Source organism: Carassius gibelio, chromosome A23, assembly GCF_023724105.1.
Source record: "Carassius gibelio isolate Cgi1373 ecotype wild population from Czech Republic chromosome A23, carGib1.2-hapl.c, whole genome shotgun sequence".
Taxonomy (NCBI): domain Eukaryota; kingdom Metazoa; phylum Chordata; class Actinopteri; order Cypriniformes; family Cyprinidae; genus Carassius; species Carassius gibelio.
The window spans coordinates 8,181,667-8,202,530 of NC_068393.1; the positions used below are offsets into that span (position 1 = coordinate 8,181,667).

The window sequence follows — 20,864 nt, forward strand, 5'->3', positions numbered from 1 at the left end:
TTAAAATTATCATGTAATTCATGCAGAGACCTTTTTTCCCAATAATTCTGTCTGCAGTTGCATTCCCCTTCCTACACAAGGGTCAGCCAATTAATGTCTGCTCTCAAACTAATGTGAAAAAAATTATATGCATGAAACAAAAATACAATCTGCCTTCCAAAGCTACTGTAAGAAGCTAAAGTTAAGCTGTAAGTGTCACTGTCCCTCATACATTCGAATATATTGAGTAAAATTAAAAAGTAATATATATTCTCTGTAAAACCTGCATTCTGATTCTAAATCAGTAATGATTTTTAATGGCTTTGCAATTTAAACTTCATTGCAATGTACAATAACACATTAGAGAAAAACACGTTACAGGCCAGGTTTAATATACACAGTTTAAAAAAAAATAAAGTAACTCAAAATATAAGCTTGAATACTAACGTGATTACGCAAAGTAGACTTGGGGAAAAAGCATATATAACCTTACTGCTCTCTACTGGACCACAGTGAAATCTCGTTGTATTAAAAATTATTTCCGTGTATTTTAGACTTGAACAAGATGAAAGTTAGTTATATAAATGACCCTGAGTGAGTAACATTATTAACCACCTACGGCATCCACTATAGCACAGTGAGCAGCCTCTGCATTACATATCAAGGTGTAAAGTGTTTTTAGTATTTTTTTAGGAACAGTGATAAAGATGAAGTGGAATATATTATTCACTAACAGCAGAAGTGAGAAAAAATAGGAAAAGTGTGCCAAACCTCGTGCTGTCTCCGGCTGTGTGGGTAAAGCCTTTCATTTGTCGCTCTGCACAGCGCTCTAAGGATCCCAAAAATGTGCCTGTTCATTTTAACAGTTTGTGGGACGCATTTAATCCAGTCCAGAATTGATTTATAAATATATCGCAATGTAATGCAGCAAAGAACGGAGCAACTGGAAAAACTATTTTGTAGTTGATGGGAGTTGACGGACAATTAATTATAAATATTTACAAAATAACCTTTTGGGATAATTAATGGGTTCGTTATGAGAAGTGTGTCATAATTTACTTAGCCTCATTGCATTCCAAATCTGTATTAATTATTTTTCTTCTGTAGAACATAAGATATTTTTAAGAATGTTGGTAACCAAGCAGTTGGGGTTTCCATTGACTTGTGGTGTATTGTTTTGTCCATACAATGGAAACCTAAACCAACCTTGTTACCAACGTACCTTCTTTAAAGGAAAAGTTCACTTCAGAATAATAATCAAAAAATCCTGATATTTTACGCACCGCAGTTGTTCATGTCTTTCTTTTTTCAGTCACAAAGAAATTAAGGCTTCTGAGGAAAATATTACAGGATTTTTCTCCATATAATGGACTTAAATGATGCACAACGGGTTGAAGGACCAAACTGCCGTTTCAGTGCAGTTTCAAAGGGCTCTACATGATCCCAATTACAATTTGTAATTTTCTTAATCTATAAATTTACTTATATTTATACTTACAAAACTTTCATTTAAATAAACAAATCTTATTTAAAAAAGGCAAGTTTTTAATTAACAAAAAAAAAATTTCCAGGATAATGACACCACCACAAATGATATTTACTCTCCAATTTTATTGACAAATCTCCTCAAATGATTTCATAATTGTGAACCGCTTTTAAAAGTACACTTTCCTGTATTCTGAAAATAAAACCATCAGAGCATATAAACACTATAAATTGATTAGAAACCTATATGATGGGTGTGAACACATGGAGATGTGAGTTAAGAGTCTGACGAGGAGTCTTTGACGTCTGTGCTCTCTGTGGCCTCGCTGACCTCACTCATTTCTTTACTCTCTCCTCCGCTGTCTCCATCTCCATCCTGCACCGTCAGCTTCTCCACCAGGCCAGTAACAGATGTGTCCTGAGATGGTGAAGCTTCTGAGCCCCACAGACGAACACCTGGTTTCTGCAACTGCACATCAGGAAATGGTAGTGTTTTGTGTAGTGGTGATTTGTTTTTGTTTTGTTTTTTAAGTAAAAATGTCTACCAATGTCAGCCACTGACTAAGGAAGCAAACTGGTAAGTGTAATGTGGTTTTTTGAGCAACAGACTTGCTAATTGGTGACAATGAATCTGGAGAATATGTAAAATGGATCAAAATAACAACAATAAAAACAACAAAAAAAACTTAAAAGCAGCTTTTTAATTTTTGAAGGTGAATCCAATGTAACCCTCTCTAAATTTGTTTTATTTAGAATCTGTAGAAGGTGCAACTCAATTGCACTGACCAAATTTAGAGGTGTTAATGTTTGATTTCTGTTATAACACTTTTCACCTACAATAATTGGGCAGTAATGATCAAAGATAAAATATATGTTTTTTAATAGGCATTCAAAAACCACTTGGCTCAAAACTCCAAGCTTGGCACAAGCCTCCTTCTGAGCTCAGCATACACTCAAAAGCCATCATGACTACCGTTGTCCTAATCAAAGAGTTGGGAATATCTGGGAGGAGGCAAATTTGTGTGGTTTGTTTCCCAGATTAAAAAAAGGTTTTGCCTGTGTTATTCTTCCACATATGTTCAGTGGGTGCAGAGCAGGGGTGGGCAACATTGGTTCTGGAGAGCCACAGTCCTGCAGAGTTCACCTCCAACCCTCATCAAACACACATGAACCAGCTAATCAAGTTCTAAAGCTTACTTGAAAGCTACAGGCAGGTGAGTTTTCATCAAGGTTGGAGCAAAACTCTGCTGGACCTTGGCTCTCCAGGACCAACGCTGGCCAACCCTGGTGTAGAGGTCCAGATTACAATTTGGGAAATTTGTTTATTTATCTTAATTTGGGGAGTTAGGGTTAAAAAAAAAAACTGAAGCTGTGTTAATATTGCATAAGTATATATAAATGCAACCCCACTTACCTCATCTGCCATCGTTGTGAGATTCCTCTTCATGGCATAGGCATCTTCTCCATCAGCATAATATTTGGGCTCCACTTCACTAATTCTGAAACACATCACCATGAAAACATTTGGTATGACTATGATACAATGCAGTATCACTACATACAAAAACAAAATGCACTTAACGTCTCTGCCGTTTATCATGATACATATTCATAGTTATAAATGAGGGCCTCTGAGGTTAAGAGTTCAGTGGTGCATGGGGAAAAAGAGGGGAGGGGGGGCAAGGTCAGGAGGAAGGGAGTGAGTTCAGCTTCCTAACAGCCTGATGGATAAAGCTGTACTTCAGTCTGCTGGTCCTGGCCTGAAGACTCTGCAGTCTCCTCCCTGATGGCAGCAGACTGAAGAAGCTGTGTGACGGGTGTTTTGGATCACCTGTAATGCAGAGGGCTTTACGGGTGAGACGGGTACCATAAATGTCCTGGAGGGAGGGGCACCAATGATCTTGAAGGGTCTTCTGGCAGGACGTGTTGCAGGCGCCATACCACACAGTGATGCAGCTCTATATGATGCTCTTGATGGTGCCTGAGTAGAAGGTGCACATGATGGGGGCCGGGGCTCTGGCTCTTCTCAGATTGTGGAGGAAATAGAGACGCTGTTGTGATTTATTGGCCAGTGCTGCGGTGTTGTCAGTCCAGGAGAGGTCCTCTGTGATGTGCACACCCAGGAACTTGTTCCTGCTGTTGATGGTCAGAGGAGCATGCTGAGTGTGTGCTCTTCAACAACAATCTCCTTCGTCTTCTCCACGTTCAGAGAGAGATTGTTGTCACTGCACCACCTGGCCAGGCAGCTCCCCTCGCTCCTGTAGTTGGTCTCATCTTTGTCGCTAATGAGACCCAGCACAGTCGTGTCATCCGCAAACTTAATGAAGAGGTTGGAGTTGTGTATATAGTTGTGTGACGGTGTGCAGAGTCATGGGTCAGGAGAGTGAGGGGGTTCAGCACACATCCTTGAGGGGCCCCAGTGGTCCGAGTGATGGTGCTGGTTGTGTTGCTGCCGACCCGTACTGCCTGAGGTCTTCCAGTCAGAAAATCCAACAACCAGTTGCACAGCGAATTGTTGAGCCCCAGCTGGACAGTTGAGCGGTTGGACTGGTATACAAACTGGAATGGGTCCAGGAAGAGGGGGAGGGGGTCTTCATCCCTCTATGCTGTTTTAATGGTTTACAACTTAAACACACACTCACAACTTTCCCCCAAGAAAGTTAAGACTCCTGCAGTTATTTCATTGCATTACATTTCATCTAGCAGTTTAAGAAATTCAGTATATGTAAATAATTCATTTAGTTTAAATCAACTGACAGCCTATATTCATTCACAATACAAACATAATAGAAATAGGGAAAAAAGAAGTGACACTCACTGAAACTTAAGTGTGTTTGAGTACAAGTGAAGAGCGGCCCGGTTACTGAAATACAAACAGAAACATGGTCAGGAAAATCCCTCCAGAAAATCTTTCTGGGCTGTTATAATGATAGAGAGTGCATATCCTACCTCTTCCTGACATGTAAAGAGACGTATTTGGCATTGAAGTTCTCAATCATTGCTCTGCTGGCTTGATCCATCAGTTTTTGAGCCAGTCCAAGACGCCTGTGAGAGCGTTTAACTGCCTGTATTAACGCACAGCAGTGAGTGCATTTATTTATACACATGCAGACAGGAAAGACAACTTCAACAAAATGACAAGAAAGAACAGCAAATGTTTTCAGAGTAAAAACACTAACCAGTGATGTAATGTGTCCATGAGGAACATCGTCAGGATCCTCCTCCCTGTAAATTTTAAATGTGCAATTTACATCAAATAAAACTATTATTTAACTAAAATGTATTATTTCATAAACAATTAATAGATTATTACATGAATTATAAATATTTACAAAATAACCTCTCTTAAAAGGATAGTTCAGCCAAAAGAGAGAATCCTGTCATCATTTACTCATTTAATCACCCTCATTTCATTCCTGAATGACTTTTTTTTTTTTTTTTCTGTAGAACATAAAATAAAATATTTTGAAGAATGTTGTAACCCAACAGTTTGGGTTTCCATTGACTTCCAGCATACTTTTTGTCCATACAATGTAAGTCAAAGGAAACGGATATATCTTCTTTTAAAGTAGTTCAGAATAAAAGTTTCCTGATAATTTACTCACTCCCATGTTATCCAAGTCTTCAGTTGTAAAGAAATGAAGGTTTCTGACGTAGTCCAGCTTCAAAGACCTCTACATGATCCCAGCTGAGAAATAAGGGTATTATCTAGCGGAACGATTAGCCATTTTCTTTAAAAAATAATTACATTTTATATACTTTTTAACTACAAATGCTTATCTTGCACTAGCTGGACTTCATGCATTACGTTGGAAAGGCCCAGTGTTTACAATTCGAATGTGCGAAGAAAGTCAAATGCCATTGACAAAAAAAGGTTAAACTATTTTGTCTGATGATTTTGAAGTTGGAGGAGAAAATGAGATGCAAAAGTGATGCATGAGCTAGTGCAAAATGAGCATTTGTGGTTACAAATTATATACATTTGTATTTTAAAGAGAATGGCCTATCGTTATGCTAAATAAGTCCTTATTTCTCAGCTGGGATCGTGTAGAGCCCTTTGAAGTTGCACCGAAACTGCAATTTGGACCTTCAACCTGTTTAAGTCCACTATATGGAGAAAAATCCTGGAATGTTTTCCTCATAAAGCTTCATTTCCAAACAAGTTTGGAACGAGTAAATTATGACAGAATTCTCCATTTTGGGTTGAGTGTCCCTGTAACTTAACAACTTGGAGCATAACCATGGACATCTCATGCATGAAACCAATAAAATAAAACAAAACTTACATTTTAGCCAAAACATATCCCACTATCTTCCCATTCTCATCCTCTGCTATGTAAGACAGCTGGAAAACAAACACAGGAGTTCAGTACGGCAGTTCAGCTTGTGATGGTTGTATACAGATGAGTGTCATCTCAGACCTGTGGCCAGGACAGGCCGTGGTAGAAGTAATACTTCATCTGATAGTTCTCTGGAAGACACAGCAGGTTGCAGTGCTGCATGTTCATCAGATCCTCTGGCTGGATATGTGTGTAAAAGAGAGAATCACTGAGTCAAGCTGTTCTCTATCTGCCACTGGCTGTAGCACTAAATCATTCACATAAAACACATGATTAACCGGATTAATTCTAATATTCAGAGAGAAGCTGGAAAATGGTCATGTGTTACTAAATTATAACTGTTTTGGTGCTTGACTGAGGTAAAGGTATCACAGAGACCAGGCATAAAATGAGACAAAAGTGCACGGTCACTTAAAAACTATTAAACTGCGAAGCGTGCATGAGTCGTGAAAGAGCAAAAGGTAGACATAATCATAAAAATTGAATCATACTGATTAGACTCAATGCCTCATCGCCTGGAACTCGAAACCCAAAATGGGATTTGAGAAACAGCCACAGTCTTATGACTATACCACTGCACTTTACTTTCACTTACTCACCCGTGCGTTGCGTATATTCATTGTGCCTGATGGACTGCTTGAAAAATATATTATACGATGTAAATATATCTGTCAAAGAGACACAACGATTTCTATAGAATCGATTAAGCAGGCTGATGGACGCAGCTACACCTCTACAACCATGTTGCCCGACCGGAAGACGGATGTTCGCATACAACAGTCCTTCCGGTCATAACTATGATAAAAGTCCTTGAAAAAAGCCTGTTGGAATTAAAGTTGCACGAAACTATTATAGAATCATATAATGATTTATACAAGATTTACATTCTTGGTTATTTGTTTTTATTAAATAATTTGTATTTTAAATCCTATTTATGATTGAAAATACTCATACCTCCAGGCCTTCATTCTCTTTTTATACCTTTAATTTTATTAAAGCTCGATGGATATCAAAACTTCTAGTTGTTGTTGTTGTTGTTGTTTTTTCGAAAATTATTTTCACTACTTTTCCAGCTTTTTATGTTTACTTCAAAAGCATTTTTAAATCATTTTATAGAAATTGCTGTGATAGGATTTCCATGTACATGACAGATGACATTTATGTAAAAAGTTGCACTTATGTGTACAAAAGTCTCTATAAAGACCAACAAACAAACAAACATTCATTTGAAAGCTTTCAGAGTCTCAGAGTCTCGCTCAGTAATTTTTTTGCTATGTTGGCTGTACTGAAGCAAGCTAGAGATATTAATGGGATATGACCTGAAAGGACCAGATGTTAAAAAATAAAAATGTAAAAATAAAAAAAAGCAATGAGAGAAATGTTAGGCATCTTACCTATGCTTTATTGTAAAAGTATTTGTCTATTACAATAAAAGGGAAAATTTTGTCTATTACAAAAAAGCGAAAAATAGTTCACAGATGTTGAAGCATAAAAAAAAAGATCAGAAACCAGAAATTAAAAATGCATGGCAAAAGCCAAACAAGCAGTAAATCCCGAAATCTGCTGAAATAACTCTGTTGTTTTAGGCACCCTGACAGGATGTTGAAATTCAGTGTCGTCAACAACACTGTTAAACGTCCATCTAGTGCTGAAACCGAAAAATAGTAAGCAGAAAGAGACCATGCCCAAATTAGGTTCACATTAGTGAACTGTAACAATAAACATTAAATCTCATCCAGTAAATTATTTACAGAGAGATGTGGAATGTAATACATCTGTTTTAATAAGACTAAATATATTTGTGACTCATTTAGCCAATCTGTGGGAACCTTAAGATAAGGTGAAATGTCCTTCATGTACATAATTCCTAACATTCCTAATCCCTGAATGTTTCTGGAATCTTTCTTTTGTGTGGTCCACTTTTGATTTTAATAAGCTTGATACAAAAAAAAAAAAATGCAACAAAATGTATGAACACAACTATCACTGCAGGAGCAGACTGAACTTTTATACCAGCTTTCTTCCTGTAAAACACTTCTGAGATGTGAGCAGCATTAAATGAGAAGACTTTTGCATGTAGAAAGAGGGATGCATTACAGAAGCTTTGTTTTTCTTTAAGAATAAAGAAGAAAGGGAATGACAGCACAGGGAATATCAAAATGATGCTTAAGTGCATAACTAAAATGGAAAAGTTTGTTGTAAGTAAGTCCAGTGAAATATAGAATGAAATAATATGAGAAATGTTCTATAAAGCATTATATATCACAATGAGCTGGTTATGATTAATGATTAAAAAGAAAAGAACAAGTGTTTGCTAATCTTGCTGGTAACTTCTTTAAATGAAGTGCAAACAGAGTGCATCTTCAAATAAGTGCCACTTTCTCTCTTTTACTTCAGGCACTCATTTTGGGCTGGTTTATTAGTCAGGTTTCAGCTCCTCGTTTCGGTCCTCGTCTTCTTTCACGGTTTGTGTGGGTTCACCCATTTGTATGTACCCTCGTAGCGAAAGCCCACCTTCTTTACCAGTTCATCAGCCTCTGCGGGACCACGGCTATGAGACAGAACCAGAGGTGCATTACACATCCCTTCATCAACAATTTCTTAAATTAAAATTAAAAAAGCATGTTTCACCTTCCGTATTTGTATTTGATGGGTGGCGTCTTCTCCTTCTCGATCTGATGAAGAAGAGGAGTGAAGATTCTCCAGGCTTCCCTCAACTCATCACTTTAATGAAATAAGTCAAAATCAGCAATGGGTGTTTACTTTAACAACATATTCCATTTACATCACTGTACTAATCACAGTAAGAAACACACCTTCGTACAAAATGCATTTGGCTGCCGCAGAAGACGTCCAGAATCAGACGTTCGTAGGCATCGGGCAGCTTAACGTCCTTTGGAAGGAGAACAGAGAAAAGCACATTTATAAACAAAAAAGGAAGTCACTTTAAGAAAGATTTGGGGTTGAAATGAAGTCATTTTCTACATATGATATCCCATATATCATTAGTCAAAGTGTGTTTTACCTTGTATCTGCTGTGGTAGGTCAGGTCCAGCTCGGTCTCCTCAGGGCTGAAGTAGACTCCGGGTTTCTTACTCATCATCTTGGCGTAGATGGCCTCGTTGGGCTGCACACGCACCACTAACTCGTTCCTCCTGCAGTGAGAGCTAAAGATGTCTCCAGGGACATCTGTGAACTGCAGCCTCACCTCTGCCTTCCTCTCATTCAGAGCCTTTCCACACCTGAGGATGAAGGGAACTCCTGGAGAGAGACGGGCCGGTCAAACGGGTTAATAAAACATCAACACATTCAGGAACAGAGAGACTGTCAGGTATATACTGCAGTTCAGTTTGGATTCAGTAAGCTGTTCCTTTGTTGTTAGTGAAAGAAATTAATATACTTCTATTCAGCAAGGACGCATTAAATTGATCAAAATAATAAATTGACAGAAAATGAAAATCTATTACCAGTAAATGCGGTTCTTTTGTGACACTGAATGATGCTAAAAATTCAGCTTTGAGCAAAGAAATCAATTACATTTTAAAATATAATCAAATAGTTATTTTAAATGTTTTTTTTTTTTACTGTATTTTTTATCAAACTAGTCATAAGAGACTTAATTTAAAAAAAAAAATTTTTTTTAAATCCAACCACAAACTTCTGAATGGCAGTTCATGTGCTAGAAGTTAATTTTGCATTTTAAACCACAAAACAATTTCGTTTCCAAGACCAAAGGGTAAGTAAAGTTAAGTTCTCATTTAATTCATTTAAATCAGCTATTAAAGCAGTGCAAGGAATGCTTTTAATTTCAGAAACAGCCACAGCTCAAATACAGTATCAGCAAGGTCCAAATGTAAGATCTTTGGCCAGACTGTAAGAATTTGTTAATTAGCACTTACCATCCCAGCGTTCGTTCTTTACATAAAGTACTGCTGTGGCAAATGTAGCCTGAGTGGAGCCTTCGGGGACAGTTTTGTCATCTAGATAACCCAGTTTAGCCTCTCCTTCTCCATCGGGATCTCCCACATACTGACCCAAGACCACATCTGAGAGAGAGACCAGCTCAATGCACTTCAGCACCTTCACCTGTAGAGGGACACAGAGAGCATACAAAACAAAACAAAAAAGGTATTAGAAAGGGATCTACAGTACCTCTAGAGAGCTATTCAGGATAATTCCCATTTATCTCAACAAAAGCACTTCATTTGGATGCTTCATTTTAACCAATAGCAAAGCTGTGAATTACATGTGATTGAACACACACACACGCACACACACATGCACGCACAGAGACAGACAGAAATAATAATAATAACAACAACATCAACAATAATAATGAAATATATTTGCAGTAGAAAAAACGTCTTAAAACAAAATTAATAAACAAGGAAAGAGTTTATTACATTTTAAAATATGTAATATTTTAAAAGCAAGTCTTCTTCAATACTGTTATAAGTTTTCAATAAATAAATAAATGAACAGAGAAAAAAAAAATCAACTTCACACTGTTAAAAGCCTTCAAAAATAAGAAAAACAAAACAAAAAGCAGCACAAAAACAAAACTAAATTTAATAAATAAACATAAAAAGGAAAATATATACAAGGACAGGGAAAAGCACAAGCCTACTTCACACTATGAAAAGACTTCAAACAAAAGCAAAATGAAAATGAATAGATAAACAAGGAAAGAGAAAACGCAAGTCTACTTCCCACTGTTAAAATCCTCCAACAACAACAACAACAAAAAACAATACCAAAAACAAAATCAAGTTAAATAAACAGAAAAAAATTAAAATAAATATTAACAAACAAACAAATCTCTATTTATAATCAATGTTAAAAGTATTTTAACAAAACTGTACAAAAACAAAACTAACATAGACAAAAAAAAAATCTAAATAAACAGGGAAACAAAATAAACAGGGGAAAGCACAAATCTACTTCACATTCACAAAACAGCCAAAATAAATAAATAAATAAATAAAAAACGTGCAAAACAAAATAAAAAATAAATAAAATGAATGAATGAATGAAAAAAACAAAAACAGACCCTGACCCCTTGGGTACCACACATAATTATTACGATAATATACATTTTAAAATCAATAATTCTGTATATTCTGTAAAAATGAACACTACACTGAAGTGTAATCTAGGAGCCAAGACCTTAATTTAGGCTATACGTGCAGTACGGTCCACCATCCTTTTATGCTAATGCTTAACTGTTATCAGAGGTGATGGATGGATATATTTGCTCCTCAAGGCTGAATTCAGGATCGTTATGATAAGTGCCAGAAAAGAGAGCTGCAGGGGCGGCTGGACACAGTGGATTGGCTGACCGGCTCGTTACCTTCTCATCTCTAACATCATCAGAGCTGGTGGATGCAGGCTTCTCCATGGCAACCAGACTGAGCATCTGCAGCAGGTGGTTCTGCATCACATCACTGGAGACAGAAAGAGAGGAATACATTCATCTACAAATCAAAATCCTCTCAGCCTTTGAAGGGAACCCTCATGAACACAAAGTGCAATGCATTTTTTTTAGTTTGTCTTTGAAATTTTACTTTAGGCTTTATGTTTCTTTTTATGGACTACTTTTTCTGTTCTATACACTTTCATTGCATAAAACATTTTGTGCAAGCATGAATTAATTAATCAAACAGATTCAGTTTTCAGTAGACTATACTTTCATAACATGCAATGAATCATCTTAGTTTCACAGGAGCAAAAAGCATCTCAGAGCAAGAAAACTAACCGAATGATACCAAAATCGTCAAAATATCCTCCCCGGCCCATGGTACCAAACGGCTCTTTGAAGGTCAGAACCACACAAGCCACACTGTCCCGGTTCCATATGGGACCAAATATCCGATTTCCAAACCTTTAAAGAAATAAGAAAGAAAACTGTAACAGATAAAGAGATTCCTGGTGGAGTTTAACCCTTTAATGCACAAATAATAACTGTGTGTGAGAGCCAGTGAAAAGCAGCAGTAGAGCCCCACCTGAGAACCATGAGGTTCTGGACCATCTCTTTGCCAAGGTAATGGTCTATCCGGTAAATCTGGTCCTCAGTGAAGAGAGAAGAGAGATGACTGGTTAACTCCTCCGAGCTCTGCAGGTCACGACCGAAAGGCTTCTCCACGATTATCCTGTTCCAGCCTCTAAACACCAGAAATATGCTGCATGTGAAAAAAGCCTTTGCTAGAGCAAAATCATATACACAGACAATTAGAAAACTGAACACCTCACATCTAGCCAGTGATATTTTAGAATTATTAATATACTAGTATAATATTTATTAACATTGTGAATGAGCTTTTATTTATTTATTTTATTTTGTATTTTTTTCAGTTTTTAAGTTTTAGCAATTAAGTGTTTTAATAAATGTTTTCAATTTTATTAAACTTTATATATATTTTTTTTTAGTTTTAGAAATTTTTTATATTACCATTTTTATTTTTAATCTAATATTTATGTTTTATTTCAGCTTTATTTTTTATAAACAACAAAGGCAATTTTAAATATATGATCTCTAAAAATCTAAAAAGCCTTCTTTATTGTACGAATTTGTTTTCTTTCACATCATTTTTGTCAGTCAGGTCCAAATTGTACCATTTAAGTCCGTAGCAAACTCTACTCGACTTCTGGACATGATTTGCCTTGCATTACGAAAGCAGTTACATCAATAAACAAAAAATGAAACCAAAGCAACTGCTCCTCACTTGGTGCTCATGCACTGATGCTTGATGTTCTTGGTGACGTCGTGGTAGACGCTGGGCGGCAGGGCCAGGTAGAAGAGCCGGTTGGCCCCAGCTCCTCCAGGCAGAGACAGCAGGTGAGTGTTCAGGTTAGAGAAAGAGGATTCATCCACATACTTCCCGCTGATGTAAGAGTTTCTGCTGAAGAACGCAGTGAGCCGCTCTGCCTCAGAGTCTGCCACCTAAAGGGAGGAGAGGACATATTAACACACATATGTAGTTAACAGACAGATGCACATGGAGAAACTCTAAGAGCCGTGACCTTCATGTAGGGCAGGCAGGCTGCACGTATGGCATCCACCGTCAGATCAGAGCGCGCAAAACCCACAAAATATGTCTGTTCAGGGAGAAGACCGTCTCTGAACAACCACCTACAAGAAACAGACAGAAATACTTCATACTGATCAAAGTATTAGACGTCAATAATACTTTCTGAAAGAAATTAATACTTTTATTCAGCAAAGTGACAGCAAATACTTTTATATTGTTACAAAAGATTTAAATTTCCCATAATTCCATTGAAGTTTCTATTCACAAGGACCCAGAAAAAACTAATATTTAAAACAGTATAACATTAATTAAACCGGAATAATTGGAATAGAACATTAATAAATCTTAAATTGTTTATGTTACAATACGATTAAATAAAAGCAGCCTTGCTTAGCATAAGATAATTATTTTTAAAAAATGGTAAAAAAAAATCTTACCAGATCTAAATGTTGAATGGCATTGCACTAGTAAACACTAATGTGTGTAAACGTGTGTTATGTCAGAGTACTCACCACAAAGTTGGGTAGATTTTCTTTTTTGCCAGATCTCCCTACAAAAAAAAAAAACACATTCATATATTCATGTATGCTAAATTACACGAAAGCCATTTACTGTTTTCATATTGCAACATTTTCAAAACTAGTTAAATCACATCAGAGAATTTGAAAGAGAAAAGCTGATTGGTGATCAGTGTTAGATGATCTTAAAGACTAAATGATGAACACAGGATCCAACTAAAAACTACAATTGCCCCAAAACCAAAAATCTAGCAAAAATGAGAACAAAGTTGGGAATTTGTCCCACTTTACATTTGTAAACCAATTACTTAATAATAATATTAATAATAATAATAATAATAATAAAAGACATATGATAACTAAGGGAGTGTCTTACCAAATATTTTCTGTAAAGCTGCTTTGTAACAATATTTAGTTTGACGAGAAAAGGCCAAATATTTAATTTTGGAAACATGTTGGTTTCATAATATCATGCAGAAATGCAGGCTTTATAGTTAATGAAAGGGGTCCCTCACGAAGAGTTCATTATATTATATACATCTGTATACAGCTTGTTGTAGTCCTAAAAGTACTTCTGAAAACTGAGCAGCAGTATGATACATTTATTTATTCTGTGGCAACTTTTTTTCTATATTCACATTTCTATTTTTGGTCGATGACACACTTTGTTTCTCCATTTTATTTATTTATTTATTTATTTTTGCAGTGTTTGCTTCTTTTTTTTACACCTAGTTGACAAAAATAAAAACAAATAAATAAAAAAAAATCATTTAAAAGTATTTTTTCTTTTTGGAAAGCAGAACACAAATACTGATAACCAATACTGGTTTGCACTGGTTTTCAATATACAAATGTGGTCCAAATGCCTAAAATATACAAATAGATAAATATGCCCCTCCGATATCACCTGCCACTGACTAGCAATAACAAGTTGCACCATCAATTGGTTAAAAACTAAGTTACTTACATGCATTCATTCTGAAAGTGTCATCACTGCGTTTGTTGTGTTGTTTTTCAGGGTTGAAATCTAAAGGCTACAAGCTACCTTAAAACATCCTGCAAATGGTAAATACATCGACAAAGGAAAGCAATCTGCGTTGTTATATAATTGAATGGTGTCTATAAGTCCAGCCAAGCAGCTGTTTTTAAGTAAGATATAGGCCTAGTCTGTTTATTGTCAGCTCACTGTGATTGAAAAAGAATCAAAACCTAGGGAACTGCCATAATTCCTGTCGAACAAGTGAATATTTTCACAAAAACAGCATTTAGATAATAATAGCAAACTACACAATAACAAGATACAATGTAGCTTAAAATAAGAGTCGACCCATCTCCGCTCCATGTGATTCAATCTTCTTAAAGGTAATGATCTCAGCAGAACAGATCCACACCAATTCAGACACATGAGAAACTCATGATGAGACGGCAATATTCAGTTTGTCTGAGTTATGGCTTTATAGGGGAGTCGCATCTCTCCAGCTACATGTTATTGAGGGATATCAGTAAATATATCAGTTTGTTATTCCGTCTAATAGTCACTCCTGCTGCTTTGCTCTGGTGAAAAGCACCCCGTAATGGTGACTTGACAAAAATTCATCCATGACCTTTTAGCATGAAGAATGCAGCATAATCATACGACAACAAACACACAAAACCAAGCAGCCAGAGACACTGTATGTATTTGTTCTGATAGTGGATATTAAAGAAAAGTGTTATGCTTTACACTAAAGCTATGGGATTGATTTCCAGAGAAGCAAATTATAAAATGGTATATTCAACATCTAATTCACTTACAAAATCAAATAAATATTGTCACACAAGACAATATTTTGAGACATCCCTGTCCAATCCATTTATAAACATATGCTTTACCTTTATTTGAGTAAATTAGGCAAATTATTAAAGGCCTATCTTAACTCTGCTACTTTTTCTGATTTGTGCAAAATGTCTTGATTATTATAAAGATTACATATTTTTGTAATAATGGCAAATGATGAGCAGACTCCACATGTACCTAAAGTAGAATTTCTATAGCACAGATTTCTTCATCAATCATGTGTTTTAGTTATAATTATGTGTGTCATTTGCAAAGCTGCCTAGCTAATGACAGCTACACCCAACTGAGCACTCATAAACTAAGTTATGTACAAATTTGGTAATGTGACAGGCTGGCTGCGGGTCGATGCATGAATCGAAGTGGCTCAAGGTTAGACAAATGCATTGCATCTGCATTTTAACACGGTTTCTGAACAGACTCAATATCATGCCATAAACCTATTAAACACCATGCCAACCGAGGAACCAGACGCGACCATGCATGTCCCCCTCTCCACCATTTTTCTGACCGCACCCTCATCCCAAACACAAGCCCGCTCCATCATCTCGCTCTGCGCACCGACTGAATGAAAAGCGCTGACAGAGAGTGATATTGCATGATCCAGCTCACTCGCACCGACTTAAAAACCCAAACAATAAGAACAGGAAAAGCCAACACTAACAAAGATCTTTTCACAAAGCAGTTGTGTAAAAACGGACTTTTAAACAGTTGAACAAAATAAGGAGGAACAAGAAAAACTAGCCAAAAAAAGGAGGAAGAGGGTTTGAATTTCATCACAAAGTTAATAAGAGCAAGTGTATACGCTACTACAATGCAAACTTCATTTTGATATTCTAAAGACTTTGCATGCTACTTTTGTTTCTTTCAGCACTCATCACAGTTTATGTTTTCATGCTGAACCTAATCAAGGCTCTTTCATCACAACTAGCCAATCACAGATCTTCTGTCACCACACTTGACCAATCACCTTTCACGGCCTTAAATCTTCACGGGCTGTGAACTGAACCGCTGAATTACTCAACCACTGCTCGGTCTGGATGATAAAAAGAAGCCCTTTGTTGGAAATGTCACTTCATGGTTGCATAATTTCTGCTGTACTTCCTTGTACAACACATCAAGGCCATTTTATTAATTCAGAGGAATCTGAGACGGTCTTCCTTCATTGCTTCAGCAGTTAACAGGCTGTGCTGTAAAACACTAATTGTGTAACCAAAGAAATCAGTTTGTACGAGAAATCATCTGAAATGGGAACTAAGTCATCGTTATGATTCTGGACAAATTGGACCATTTTTCGGCAATCATTTCAATGACTTGAATCTTCATAAAGGTTTCCAAAGGAAGGTTTTTTCAATGATGCCATAGAAACATGTTTGTTTCCCCAAAGAACCTTTATGTGAACAATTCTTAAAAAACAGATTTTCTTAGTGTGAAAAACATTTTCATAATCTAAAGAACCTAAAAAATGTCCATACACACATGGGTTGTTTCATTTCTCAAAGAGTCAAGACGCTGCCATTGGTTAATTTTTGTTAGAACGTTTTCACATTCACATTAATTTAATTATTACTCTAACACTTCTTACCTCCAATAATCCCAAAAACACCACCATGAAATGGAAAGCATGGCACAAACATTAATAAACACATGCAGTAATATGTCACTAGAGCAACAGAAGAAAAAGCGAGGGGATGAAAGTTTGGTCTGGTGGGAGAGAGTTAACAAAAGGGCCAGAGAACTTGAGAATGTGGAAACACTCGTTCAACAAACTATATGCAATCACGGAAAGTGTGATGAAATCTGGTGATGAAAATGTATGCGCACCTGTGCCAGTTTGTAATGTGTATTTCATTGTGCTTTACGAACTGGGAAGCTGCGGGGAGTGTGCACATATATATATACACTTTCATAAGTACATTTTCTGGGTGACACTGTAGATTAGGGGACACCATTAACTAAGGGTTTTTCTACAGCAAACTCCTAATTTCCTGTTTATTGATCAAAAGTAAGGTTGCTGTTGTATTTGTTAAGTTTAGGTATGGGGTTAAGGAATCTAGAATATGGTCATGCAGAATAAGCCATTAATATATGCCTTATAAGCACTAATAAACAGCCATTGTGTTAGTAATATGCATGTAAATATGCAACTAGATAATAGTGGATATTTCTCCCTAATCTAAAGTGTTTACTTTTTCTAAATTAGGTGTTAACATGTAACAAATGTGTGATATTCCAGGGGTGGGAATCATAATATGGGAAATCTGCATAATGTCTTAAACTAAATCAGGCAAGTGGATTGTGACGATTACATGATTCAGTACTAAACCGAACACTTCCCATTTTCAGAATACTGATGTGCATGAAACATGTAGTCACTCTGATACATGAATTCACACAGCTTCGCAGCTCAGCAGTAGATCCAAAGAATACGAAATGAGTGACAAATCATCGGTTCCTCGTTAGTAGAGACGGAGATTTTAAAATACCACACAAACAAACCCTGAGACTCACCGAAGCCCCCATGATGATAAAGATGTGGACATCAGACTGGTGAAATTCTGCATCCTCGTGTAGCTCTTTCCTCAGCTCCCCAAACACTTCAGAGCGTGAGAGGGGAAGACTCATCTTGTCTGCCAGGAGGTCAGAAAGAGATTAAACCGCAGATCTCAGGTTGTCCTTACAGTCAGATCAAAAATATGTTTATGGAGGTATATTACAGCTGTATCATTTCCATTTTATATGGCAAATTAAAGATAATTTAATTATGTTTAAAAAAAATAATGTCAAATGAAAAATATTTTTGGCACATATAAAAATATAAAATAGAAGTTAATATATATTTAAATAAAATAAACTTCAGGTCAGTGAAAATGTTGACAGGGCAGTTAGCAGATAGACATCAGGATGGACGATAATATTGATACAACACATAATAACTTGATGCAAACAAAAACTGCCTAAATAAATAAAATATCAAAATGTGACACTCAAATTCCCATACAAAAGGTGTTCTATAAAGAGCACTTCAACAAAAGCGACCTAACACACACACAGTACAATGTCAAAGACATTAACATGAATATTAGTAAGTGACACAATATCAACACAGCAGATCAACCACAGAGCAAGCTTGTTCACTAAATGGCCTGATTATGAAGACATACACTTGGAAAGAAAGTAGTCTAGATAAATTATATGGATTTGATGTAGTTATTTCACATGCAATAATTCCTTGCCAATGCCAAGTCGCTTCTATTTTTCTAGGGAACATATAAACAACAATAACTACAGCTGTTCTAACAATTAACTACTGTAACTAGAAATCACATCACATAACTGCTTGAATTGGGATAACAAATAAAAAAATGTCCTACCACTGTTGACAGGGACTGTAGTGTGTGCTCTCTCTGTGGCATACAGGAAAGGTACACATATAATATACACCTCGTGTGACACAAAAACACGACCTCCCTGTCTCTCACACACCCTGAACTTACCATAATGTTATTAGCACAATCCCTTATTTAACAGGGCTCAGCCTGGCACTGACTGGACTTTCAGCTTGCTAATAATTTCATGCAATGCATCGCATTCACAACTAATGCAAAGCAGAAAGTATAAGTAGAAGCTGAACTTAGTAGACAGCTGAATATACACTGCAGAATCAAACGCACTCAATGACAACATGTTACTTACTTATAGTGTTCTTTACTTAACAAATCATAAACAGCAGGCTAAACTTAAAGAGTTGTAACAGACTCAGCGCAAAAATGTAACAATAGCGACTACAGTGTCATTTAAGACAGTTTCCTTCTTCCCTGTTGAAATGACACGGCGTGGTTGTGTGATTTTATTGGTGGAGAGAGGAACTCACCAGCGCTCGCTCGACTGCCCATCATTGCTGGAGAATCACGTCACCACGCAACAACGCTGAGGCTAAGGGCAGTGGGCGGGGCCAGAAAGCAGGAGGGAGGAGCTTGTACATAACCACTATCGCAGGGCGGTGATTGACAGCTGAAAGCTGCAATGGCTAACATGCTGAACGCTCTTCGGTCCAATGGAGAGCGCGCATGCGGAATATCCGATGAATGTTAAATCCTGCTGATAAGAGCTAGAAAAAAAAAGAGCTCTGGAAGAATGTCAGCATGACATTGCAGATAAAAAACAAACAAACAAACAAACCAACAAAAATAAACTATAACATACCTATTTAATAATTGCAACAATTAATCATATTCACATATATGTTTAGTATAAAGCTACCTCAATTATTTAGACTTTTATTAACATTACGTTAACAACCGAAGAACAAACAGCATGCTCTGGCAATAAAAAAACACTCTATTTTCTTCTGTTGCATTAGCGTCACCTTGCGCCATGAAAAAAAAAATCAATACACTAAAACCTAAACTACATAACTACGAACATAGAATGTCTTAACAAGATTTCAATATTTTTTAAAAAAGTAAATCTTTTTCTAATGTGTTTTGAGCATAGTAACACATATTATGCTGAGTGGTTGCAAGAGTGAATGCTAGATTGTTCTGGGTTGTTGTGAAATCATTGCAATTGAGTTCTGGGTGGTTATAAGGCATTACTGGGGTGTTCTTCTGCTTGGCTGCTTTGCTATTGTGTTCTGAGTAATGCCTTAACAACAATTTAGAACACCCTAGCAATGCCTTAGCCACCACCCAGAACACAAATGTGTTGCTACAGTGTTCTAGGTTGTTGCTAAGGTATTGCTATTTTGTTCTGGCTAGTGCCTTAACACCCTAGAAATGCCTTAACAGCAACCCTAGCGATACTTAAGCAACCCCCAAGAACACAACTGCATCGCTATCATGTTTTGAGTTGTTACTACGGTGTTGTAAGTGGTTGCTTAGACATTACTAGTGTGTCCTGGGTGGTTACTAAGGTGTAGGGTTAGAGAAGATGGCGGACACATCTACGTGCTTGGCGGAGTCGAATGGGGCATCTACCAATTCATATCTATGGGCTGTAGCTGTAGCTAGACTGTAGCTATACCATAATGCTCTGGGTGGTAGCTTAGGCATTTTTAGGGTGCTCTGAGTGGCTGCTAAGCCAATGGCCCTGTCCCAAATGGCACCCTCATTTTCGTGACGTAATGCCGCTTTGACTGTCAGGTAGAAGTCTGTTGCGGAGCTCGCCCCACCGCAGGCTTGGCAGAAGTGCGGCTCGAGGGTGCGTTAAACAGCTGCAAAGGGGCATTCACGAGCACCATTCTGAACGCTAAAATGAAAAATGGGGCACCCTATGACATGGGGCACCCTATGACCCTATGATGGGGCACCCTATGTCAAACTCAATTCCTGGAGGGCCGGAGCCCTGCAGAGTTTAGATTCAACCCCAATTAAACACACCTGATCCAACTAATCAAGTCCTTCAGGCTTATTTGAAAACTAAATGGTATGTGTGTTGGTGGAGGGTTGGAACAAAACTCTGAGGGGCTCCGGCCCTCAAGGAACTGAGTTGGACACCCTGCCCTACAGTCTTGTGGACTTAACAGACACATGCCCGCAGTGGCCATTGTAAGTCCGTATGACCCCAAGTACACATGAAGTGTTCCATTTGGAATTGGACCATTGTTAGTGTGTCTTGGGGGAAGCTAAGGCACTGTTCTGGGTGGTTGCCATGTTATTGCTAAGGTGTTTTGGGAGGC

The 20,864-nt window shown here is 37.1% G+C and overlaps 2 protein-coding genes across 6 annotated transcripts; both read right to left on the reverse strand.

Moving 5' to 3' along the window:
- Window positions 1–1,570: 1,570 nt before the first annotated feature.
- On the reverse strand, window positions 1,571–6,601 carry LOC127944569 (N-alpha-acetyltransferase 10-like). Its single transcript, XM_052540603.1, has 8 exons — window positions 6,404–6,601; window positions 5,886–5,984; window positions 5,751–5,809; window positions 4,644–4,689; window positions 4,414–4,529; window positions 4,283–4,327; window positions 2,879–2,963; window positions 1,571–1,933 (listed from the first exon to the last, which is right to left on the reverse strand). Exons 1-8 carry the CDS (start codon window positions 6,422–6,424, stop codon window positions 1,742–1,744), a joined length of 663 nt encoding a protein of 220 aa, XP_052396563.1. The 5' UTR covers window positions 6,425–6,601; the 3' UTR covers window positions 1,571–1,741.
- A 586-nt stretch (window positions 6,602–7,187) lies between these two features.
- Window positions 7,188–19,106, reverse strand: LOC127944567 (glucose-6-phosphate 1-dehydrogenase-like). Of its 5 annotated transcripts, XM_052540601.1 has the most exons (15): window positions 18,881–19,001; window positions 18,682–18,782; window positions 18,559–18,591; window positions 17,696–17,814; window positions 13,345–13,382; window positions 12,825–12,933; window positions 12,527–12,744; window positions 11,807–11,965; window positions 11,560–11,685; window positions 11,155–11,248; window positions 9,704–9,890; window positions 8,830–9,065; window positions 8,621–8,697; window positions 8,436–8,528; window positions 7,188–8,355 (listed from the first exon to the last, which is right to left on the reverse strand). In XM_052540601.1, the coding sequence occupies exons 4-15, from the start codon at window positions 17,807–17,809 to the stop codon at window positions 8,265–8,267; spliced, it is 1,542 nt and encodes a 513-aa protein (XP_052396561.1). In that variant the 5' UTR covers window positions 17,810–17,814; window positions 18,559–18,591; window positions 18,682–18,782; window positions 18,881–19,001; the 3' UTR covers window positions 7,188–8,264. The 5 variants fall into 5 exon arrangements, with proteins under 5 accessions (XP_052396561.1, XP_052396557.1, XP_052396560.1 ...); XM_052540597.1 differs by lacking the exons at window positions 18,682–18,782; window positions 18,881–19,001 and adding an exon at window positions 19,059–19,087; XM_052540600.1 differs by lacking the exon at window positions 18,682–18,782 and having other exon boundaries at window positions 18,881–19,000.
- Window positions 19,107–20,864: the final 1,758 nt, after the last annotated feature.

Excerpts from the sequence above, each read along its gene's own strand:
- LOC127944567 (XM_052540597.1), bottom strand. The coding sequence starts at position 19,083 with ATGATGGGCAGTCGAGCGAGCGCTG. Across the intron at positions 12,934-13,344 it reads AAAATCTACCCAACTTTGTG|GTGGTTGTTCAGAGACGGTC; the intron begins GTGAGTACTCTG and ends TGTTTCTTGTAG. Across the intron at positions 9,891-11,154 it reads ATGATGTTAGAGATGAGAAG|GTGAAGGTGCTGAAGTGCAT; the intron begins GTAACGAGCCGG and ends GTCCCTCTACAG.
- LOC127944569 (XM_052540603.1), bottom strand. The coding sequence starts at position 6,424 with ATGAATATACGCAACGCACGG. Across the intron at positions 4,690-5,750 it reads GGATATGTTTTGGCTAAAAT|GGAGGAGGATCCTGACGATG; the intron begins GTAAGTTTTGTT and ends TAAAATTTACAG. Across the intron at positions 4,530-4,643 it reads ATGGACACATTACATCACTG|GCAGTTAAACGCTCTCACAG; the intron begins GTTAGTGTTTTT and ends GCGTTAATACAG.